General features: G+C 36.3%; 1 protein-coding gene across 1 annotated transcript; it reads right to left on the reverse strand.

Annotated features, from left to right (window-relative positions):
- Window positions 1–593: 593 nt before the first annotated feature.
- On the reverse strand, window positions 594–8,387 carry LOC148873236 (protein HEADING DATE 3A-like). The gene is made up of 4 exons (XM_088965789.1): window positions 8,170–8,387; window positions 6,523–6,584; window positions 5,424–5,464; window positions 594–1,171 (listed from the first exon to the last, which is right to left on the reverse strand). Exons 1-4 carry the CDS (start codon window positions 8,365–8,367, stop codon window positions 948–950), a joined length of 525 nt encoding a protein of 174 aa, XP_088821915.1. The 5' UTR covers window positions 8,368–8,387; the 3' UTR covers window positions 594–947.
- Window positions 8,388–9,380: the final 993 nt, after the last annotated feature.

Raw genomic sequence — 9,380 nt, forward strand, 5'->3', positions numbered from 1 at the left:
TAAGTATATTTTCACCAAATACTTATGGACACCTTTTCCATAGTGCCTTATACTCCCTATACATAAAATCTTTACACACTCTTCGAGCATAGAAATCCATTTTAATATTGGAAACTTCTCTCCATGAATTTAACATACATGTATGGAAAATATTTCCAATATGAGGCTGGACCATGCCTCCAATAGATGCCATGTGAACAGGATTTTTTCTTGCTGGAGATTCCGGTTCTTTCAAGGGTTTGAAGATTATCTAAATACATGTTCACCAAAGAAAGAAGCTGCATTCATCAACTTCAATTTGAGGGAACGTTTTGTAGAAATGTCGTCAAATTTGTTAAGTAGATTTTCCTGAATTTTATACTTCTCTCTTATTCTCTATCCTGTACAGTCTTAAAGCTGTTTACGGATATTGGCAAGCTCTTTCTCTTATTCTCTTATTCTCTCTCTCTCTCTCGTTTTCTTAGTTCTCTCTTAATATAATAATACTATTTTCATGCTTTCTCTTTCTATGGTAGAGTTGTTCGGAAGAGAATTCTAACCCGTAAGACAGCGTTTTTACTTCTATTAGAGTAATACCTCAAAGATACTACTGATTCTCGATCAACATTATTTTACCATTATATTATTTGGCCTTTTCCAAGATACACATTTTTATCAGGGTTCTGGTACACAAAATACATGGATACTTATTTGTATTCCATACCTCCAAAACAAAGGGAGGCTCTCTCTCTCTCTCTCCACACACACACATCAATCACTCACTATCAATCTTTATATATGTAGATAATACACATTTTTATCAGGGTTCTGGTACACAAAATACATCGATACTTATTTGTATTCCATACCTCCAAAACAAAGGGAGGCTCTCTCTCTCTCTCCACACACACATCAATCACTCACTATCAATCTTTATATATGTAGATAGGTATATATATGATATTATTTCAGAATCTTCTTCCACCCCAACCGTGCTCTCTCTGGCAGTTGAAATACACGGCAGCAACAGGGGAGCCAAGATTGTTGCGGTTGGCGAAGTCAGTGGTAGAGAAATTTGGACGCCACTCTGGAGGGTTGAGAGTCTGCACGCCATGTTGCCGGAATAACACAAACACGATTCGATGAATGCCAAGAGTTGGACGTGGGCACTCATAGCTGACGATCTCCTGGCCTAAAATGTACATGCATGAAATAATAAAGACGGGGGTTATTCTTACTAAAACCTTCTCCTATGAATATTGAACATAGCATCACAGATATTTTCATGGCTTTCAAACCACTACGGTTACAACAGAAACTTTTCTTTCTATTTCTAACCCACACTAAATATGATTGTTGGGATCTAATTAAAATCAATGCTTTCTGCTGAAAAGGGCCTGTTTGGACAATTTGTACTGGAATATTAAAATAAGTTCATTGTAGCTTGCACACCTTTTAAACCCACAATGCATTTAGTCACTCACGGTAACCTGCGCTATTATGAAATGACCCCTAAGTAAATCTTTCAGAAATCCTAACATGTTTGTGACGGTCCATAGAAGGATTCGTTCAATCAAGGTTTTTAAAATTGTACCAGATAGGGAACATTCTAGGTCCGGTTCTTGAGTTGAACGGTCCAACCATTCGATCTGAATAAATGGTCTATTCTGATAGAAAAAATAAAAAATAAAAAATAAAAAAAGCCAAAAACCGTTGTCTAGATCGACTGTTCGACTATTTAGGTCAGCAGTTTATTCACCAAATCAACAGTTTTTGGCCAAAAAACAGTTTTAGAATAAAACAGAACTGATCAAATGACTGATTATCAGTTTTCCCAATCTGACCGTCCGGTCTAATCCGGTTTTGTAAACCATAGATCCAACTTTGATGCTGGAAAGACATGATAATGACACCGGAAAAACTTAAAATCAACCAACTGGCATCATAACCAATTACATGGGTTTTCATCAAAATTCACGGTGTTGTGATTGGTTATTATGATAGAGATTTGTTGTCGTGGTTAACTTAGTGGGCCCAGATGGAAAATATGTATTATGATAATATCTTGTCCATTTTTGATAAATGTTCTATCCTCCTGCGAGCTATGGCAGATTTGGTGCAAAGCTGCTATAGAAAATACTTCTTTCAATCCTTATGCTGCTATCCGCAGAGCAGAAGCTTGGATTGTAGAGCTCCGGCCAACACCATATCCAATGGCATGCTACTACACAAATTCAGGCTCCGTTTGATTCGCAGGAGTAGGGGTTTGGAATTGGAAGCGGAATGGGCTGGGCTATTCTGATTCTAACTGTTTGGTTGGGCGGAATTAGAATCATATTTCCATTCCTGTTAGAATGGCATTCTCCCATTTAAGGGAATGACCATTTCCTGCCTCTCCCTTGGAAATGAAATCTTGTTTTTGCTGATTTTAATTTCCATTCTCATTGATGGTGCAACTTTTATGCTATTCTTTGCCGTAGGTATTGTGACTCTAGGGGCCCTGATGGTGATTTCTTCTATATGATCATTCTATGAAGACTCAGTGGAGGTAGAAAGTCTAGCTTTATTGGAATCCTGCAAATTTTGTTTTGGAATTCCAGCTTCATCTTGTGATTTTTTAGGGAGACTGTGAGTTTGTAATTAAAAATCTATGGGAGGGATGTGACTCTCTCCTTTGTGGGTAGACCTGTTCATGGGTCGGGCTTTCACTCTGTATTAACAGATTTTTTTAAGGCCCGGGCCCGAGCCCAACCTGACCATTGGGCCTACAACTTGGGCCCAAGCCCGGCCCTCATAAAAAGCCAGAAGCCCAAGCCTGGGCTTGAGCCCGAAATTTAGCCCATATTGCTACTATTGCTGAAGCGGCTGAATAGAGAGAGAGAGAGAGAGAGAGAGAGAGAGAGAGAGAGAGAGAGAGAGAGAATTATAAAGAAAATAATAAAAAATGTATATATTAAATTATATATATATATTTTAATAAATATTATATTATTTATATATTTTATATAATATATAAAATACATATTATATAATTTATAAAATATATAATGCTGAGTCGGGTCGGGCCAGGCTCGGGCTGGGCTTTTTTGACAAATCCCGAGCCCGGCCCGAAACACAATCGGGCTTACTATGTTAGGTCCGAGGTCAAGCCCGTAGGCCTAATTACATGACCAAGTCCAACCGGAATGCAAGCCGGGCCATCGGGCTACCCGGCCCATGAACAGGTCTATTTGTGGGGTATTCATCCTTTCTTGGCGGACTGTAGATTTGTTCTTGAGGATCCCTCATAGCTCACTTCACTTTGTTCCCAAGTCTACTAATGTAGCTCCCCATAAAGCTACTAAATTTGGGTTAAGAATTTATAAGCCACAAACCTGGGCCACTTGCCCTCAGTTTTTATCTCCTTATTGTATCTGTTAAGGTTGTGATTTGAGCTCATCGATCTTAATGAAATTTGCCTCATTAGGGTATTTGCATTCCAATTGCGTAGGAACACCAAGAATCGAGGGAGAGGAAAAAGGGGTCTCGCTAAAGGTTCTGTATTCAAGTGGAAGCGTTGTTGTCATTCTATCATGGAATTATCATTGCTCTTGAGTTATGGCTCTATGGATTCAAGGATCCGTGCACTTGGATATACGTAGATAAAGCGATTCAGTTGCAGTTTATGTACTTTTAGCACCGTCACACCACCATTATCGGTAGTGAAACCGTGGAAGACCTGAAGGTATAAAATGCTTACTTTGAATTTTTTGTGAATTTAATTGATTCTTTGAACTTTTTGCTTAATTTCTTGTTTAATTAGTCTTGCTTAAATTTTTCTGAATTCTTTATTTAATTAGTTACAGAGATTCACATACTCACATTTGCTTAATTATTGTTTTTTAATTTCTTGCTTATTTGCTATGTCAAAGAAAATGATGACTAGACACATATCACTAAAACATTCTACTTTCTTTTTTTCTGTTTTTTCTGTATTTTTCTGTATTTGTTTGCAATTTTCTGTGTTTTTTTCTATTTTTTCACAAGTTTGGTGTTTTCTGTAGTTTTTTGGATTTTTTGTATTTCCTGCCCATGTATGAGTATTACTCAACACATCCTAATTTATGCTTATTTTTTTCTGTACTTTTTTTTTATTTTTTTTTGTGTTTTGTCTGTATTTTTTAGAATTTTTTATTTGTGTTTTTTGTATTTTCTACGTGTTATGTATTTTATTACTTTTGTATTTTGATATTTTTTTTGTGTTTTTTCTGTATTTTTTGTATTTTCTGTGTTATGTACTTTATTATTTTTGTATTTAGATAGTTTTATTTTCTGTATTTTATTTAATTTTATGTTATTTTTTATTTTTAATTGATTTATGTCATCATGGGTCAAATTGTTTGACCCGGACGGTTGAACTGCCAAACCAGAAAACGGTCCCCTAATTGGTTATGTTTTTGGGTCATTTTTAAAAACCTTGCTTCCTACTATGATTTTTTCTTTTGCTATTTGACTAATGTCTTTCGCTAGTCCAAATATTGCAGATCATCCATAGTTTTCAAAACCATATCGGATCGGACGATCAGACCAGAAAATTGGGAACCAGTCTAGTGACCGGTTCCATTTTTCCCCAAAACTGGATTTTTTCAAAAAAACCATTGATTTTGGTCAGCAAACTGCTAATCTGGGCGGTTAATTGTTTGAACGGTTTTGACCATTTTTTATTTTTTTGTCAGAATGGGCTGACCGTTTGGTTCGAACGATTGGACTGTTCGACCTAGGAACCGGACCCCTGACGGATTCATTCTCCGGATCGGTTTTAAAAACCTAGCTGTCTGTCTCTCTCCTCTCCTTTTTTTTTTTTGCATTTCTCCATAAATGAAGCTTTATTTTTCAGTTACTCTTTTTTTTTTTTTGTATTAATGGGTTTTACATGGTAAAACACTGAAGCTAGCCAAGCATGGAACTGAAGAGAGGAATGGCTTTTTCTACGTTTTGCATCTCTCCGCAAATGCAGATCTGTTTTTTTATTCCTTTTTTTTTTTGTTTCTATTTTTTTTCATAGTCAAATATTGAAACGAACCATGGATTCTTTTCTCCTTATTAGCTGACCTAACCATTTGATAGCTCTAAGCTGAGAAAGGGAGAGAGAGAGAGAGCTGGTGGCATAAACATTAAACAATCATTATAATTCACATGCTAAAGAAAATGCAAACTTAGCTATCTAAACATGGGTGTTTTCCTTAGGTTGATTAATATATTGTTATATTTATGACAATATAATTCTATTCACTATTCAGCTTGTCAAAATTCTGGGTTTTAAATTTAATAACCATCTTCATAAGATCTTCTTATAGTAGTACTATATTTTATTTGCTCAACACTCACATTTACCTCTAGCTTAATTGCACAAAGAATGTATGTATCTCGATCATAATATGAACGTTGGACTTTGTTTTACTTACCCATAGTTCCTGTGGTTCCTTCAGGGATATTGCATACCAGCCTGCAGTGTCATATATGGAGACAGTTAGTCTAACTATGATAGTTAAGTCATATTTGTTGAAATGCATACATGCATAATTACATATTACAAATAGAAGCAGAGGTTCAATCATAAACAAAACAATATATATATATATAAGATAATTACATACGGATTATAAGATAAGTTTGGACCGTCTCTGTGGAAATCCCTATCGCTGTTCTCATCCCTATCCTTGCCAGCGGGGACAAGTTGTCCCCAGAGATTTCACTCTTCGTGATTTTTTTATGATGTCAATTGTTCTGTTTTTATTTTTTATTTAAAAAATTAAAAATAAAATAGTTAAAATTTACAATTTTATTAAAACGATACAAATGTATTCAAATGTATTCAAACAAAAACGATACAAACATACAAAAATATATATAAGCGGGGGATCTCCACAGGTGGGCACTGCTCTCCCATCCTCATCCTATTCCTGCCAATGGGACGGAATTTTCCCCATCCTCATCCCTAAGATGGAAAAATCATTTCCATCTCTACCCCATTTGGGCAGGTCCCCACGGGGATGAGGGAAATGGGAAATTACCATCCCTAATTTTATGTATGAAGGAGCAATTTGTCCAATATATAATAATAAGAAATTATTTAAGCCCCGCATGTTAGAGGTAGAGCTGTCAACAGGTCGGGTTTGGGCCAGGACCAACTAAAACTAGAGCCAACCCAACATGAAAGTATTTGAGGACTCGGAACTGAATGGAACTGAACTCGATAGGGTCTGTAATTTTTAGACCTAGAACCAAACTGCTCGGTTCTCGGGAAAATCAAATCTAACCTGATGGACCCTATTGTCAAAATTAAGGTTTATACTAGTTGAAAGGGGAACAGAGTATAGAGTAAGAAAACATGAAAAATGAGTGGCAAGAAAACGTTATAATAGGATTTCATGTGTTATCATTATTGGGGTGGGTAAAATATGTAATAAAAAATATCCATAAAATAAGTTATGATACACAAAAGGGAATCAATTATAGAACTACTGATTGGGATAAGAGAGAGAGAGAGGCAGAGGGCGTTACCAGTGCAAATACTCTTTCTGGTTTGGATTACTTGGATTTGGAGCATCAGGATCGACCATTATCTGCAAGATAACTAAACCAACTGATGATATATGCATTTGGCATATATGAATATATTCAAATACATCATCACCGGGATCCACACTTATCTTTAAGATAACTAAATCAAATGATGATATATGCCACACAATCATGCAATAATTTCCAAATTTTATTACTGAAATATATAAGAAAATTAAACCGTTTGTAGGGGGTTGAATCAGATATACAGGAGTTGGAAAAATAATATAATATCCAAAACAAATGAACTCTTTCCCCTCCATGCTCTCAACTTTAGAAGTTTCGAAAAGAGACAGAGGAAGAGAAAGGCTAAAGAACTTTTCCTCAATTTTCCGTTTGTCTCTCTATCTCTCTTACTTTTTTCGTCGAACCAAACATAATCTAAAGTCGCATGTACAAGAAAAAAACAATGGAATAGACAAACATAAAACCCCTGCTATCAGTTCCTCCATTCAAAACCTTGTCAACTCATCCCTCTCATATTCTGCAACATCCTCTAGTTTCATAAATAAAACTAAAATGAAAAACCTTGTATCACCTCCAAACAATTTGAATAAAAAAACAATATTTCAATGCCCACAATAATTTCATAGGAACGTGAAAACGAAACCAAATAAAATAAAATAGAACCAAATAAGAGAAGAAGGGCTACGATTAGAAAAGCGTGGATGGTAATACGTGATTTAGTTGATAGGTTCTTTGACTTGCAGGAGTAGAGACCTAGGATCGAATCTTGCTGCCACCAGGGTTGTGGGATTAGAATTGGGATCTGCTTCTTATAGAGAGCACATCACACCAACCTTACAACCACATCCCACCCTGTATTGGTAATATCTCTCCATGAATAATAAATACAAGTATGGGAGATGTTCTCAATGTGTCGCCAGAACATACTGTGAGGTCGGTGTAAAGCACACTGGGCGAGGAGGAGATCTGGATTCAGGGGATTAAGGGAGAAGAATGAGCGACCCTGGTTGTGCCCCATGAATCTTCAAATCCATGTTTGCCACTTTGACTAAACCTATGCTCATGATGATTCCTCCCCTGAAGATTCTGATCATTACTATAACTTCCTCTAAAGTTTGGAAGTTTCAAAATGTCAATCACTTCCTCTGAATTTTCTAACACAGTTGCAAGTAGACTGCCTTTACTAGAATCCTCTAATAGGAGGCATGAAATTGTCCAAAATACAAAATACCCATGCAAAAACGGTGAATAATTTCCCGTGCATGGACTAAAATATTAAACACATGGAGAGACCCATTAAAAATGATGTGATGCCTAACTGTCAAACAGTACTAAATAAACGCTTATCACCAACTTTTTCATTTTTAGGGCACAGTACTAAATGTGTCATGTGGGGAGTCTTAAAACCCAGTGGTCCAATTTGGGTCCAGGTAAGCACGAAATACCTTAAAAGATTAATACCCACTTTTTGACAGTTGCCAAAATAGTTATCAAGTGGTCATTTAATATGCTTAATTTGATGTGCCTAATAGATCCAGTCCCGTCAAGTTTAGACAGCAAAATTAATGTATTGATGATTGAGGCAGGGATTAAACAATTAAACATGAGTTAATTACTCACCAGTGTATAAAAAGTTGTTAGGTCATTGCCTCCAACTTCGACCCTAGGTTGGTTGACCACAGCTGATGGCTTAAACTCGTAGCTATTATTGACATTCCTGCTGTTGTAGGAGACTTTCAGTGAAACGCTTCTTTCAAAAGGCTCCAAAACATCCCCTACAACACGACCAACCACCAATGCATCCCTTCTTCCAGACATTGTAACAAACAGAAAGAATGCAACCCACAGAAATATGCATGGACGGTGCCTGCATATATATATGTATACAAGTAATTTGGTGGTCGTTCCTTTTAACTCATCTTTCATTAGAAGAATCTGCTTTTCTAAGCACCAAGGTACCAATATGCTACAATTATTTCCTTTTTTTTACAACTTTCAAGCCAAGTGGAAGCAACCTTTAATATTCTTTGAGTCTGATATGCGGAATTGAGAATGATGTGAGTCATGTGATCATCTTCATATCGGCAGGGAAATCCGTTTAACTCGAGTCTGATGCATGCATGTTCTAGTTCTAATACAAGTGTTCAATGGCAGAATCCGTTATGGGAATCCTTGTTTAATTAGGTCTTATGCATTGAATGGATCACAATTAAAAAAGGGAAAAAAAGAAGAGATAGTTGCACTCAGTGCGTGAAAGGGTCTCCCATCCACACATGCATTTTGAAAAGCAAGCTTTAATTTGGTGGGGTTCTGCCTGAGACGACGTCGACAGAGTTCTTGGTGGTTCTAATTGCGATATTCAGCGTGGTCCTGTTAGGTCATTTGTTCCTTCCAGTCACCAACAGCCTCAATGGATGATACCAGAATTCTGGAGTCAGGACCTCTAGTTTAACATAAGGTTGTCAATGGGTCGAGCAGACTCTGACCTAGTTTAACATAAGGTCAATCACTAACAACCAATGTGTTTTGATTATAACTAGTGGGGGGCTGCTTCACAGGGGCTATGAAAAGGGAAATACGAGTGTGCACATTGCATATAGGAGGACAAGGAACTATGATCTAACATCAATATGAATAAGTTTAAAATTTTGTGTTTTTTTTTTTTCTATTAGGGTATGTGTCTTATTTTTTAATTGCTAGAACTTTTTTTGTTTAATCTAAGGGTTGGTATGGCCTTTCTTTAAGTTTAAAAATGTTTACATATAAAAAGTTTTTTTTTGTATGTAGGGTTGAGGTTTTTTTCCCATACAAGTGAAAAAGAAATTTTTTTT

This window comes from Nelumbo lutea, chromosome 1 (genome assembly GCF_056320005.1).
Source record: "Nelumbo lutea isolate HS-2025 chromosome 1, American lotus-T2T, whole genome shotgun sequence".
In the NCBI taxonomy this organism is placed as follows: Eukaryota; Viridiplantae; Streptophyta; class Magnoliopsida; order Proteales; family Nelumbonaceae; genus Nelumbo; species Nelumbo lutea.

Bases quoted from the DNA above. Each gene is read 5' to 3' on its own strand.
- LOC148873236 (XM_088965789.1), bottom strand. From the start codon at position 8,367: ATGTCTGGAAGAAGGGATGCATTGGTGGTTGGTCGTGTTGTAGGGGAT. The intron at 5,465-6,522 runs GTAACGCCCTCT...ATGACACTGCAG, and splicing joins CAGAAAGAGTATTTGCACTG to GCTGGTATGCAATATCCCTG. The intron at 1,172-5,423 runs GTAAGTAAAACA...TGTACATTTTAG, and splicing joins AGGAACCACAGGAACTATGG to GCCAGGAGATCGTCAGCTAT.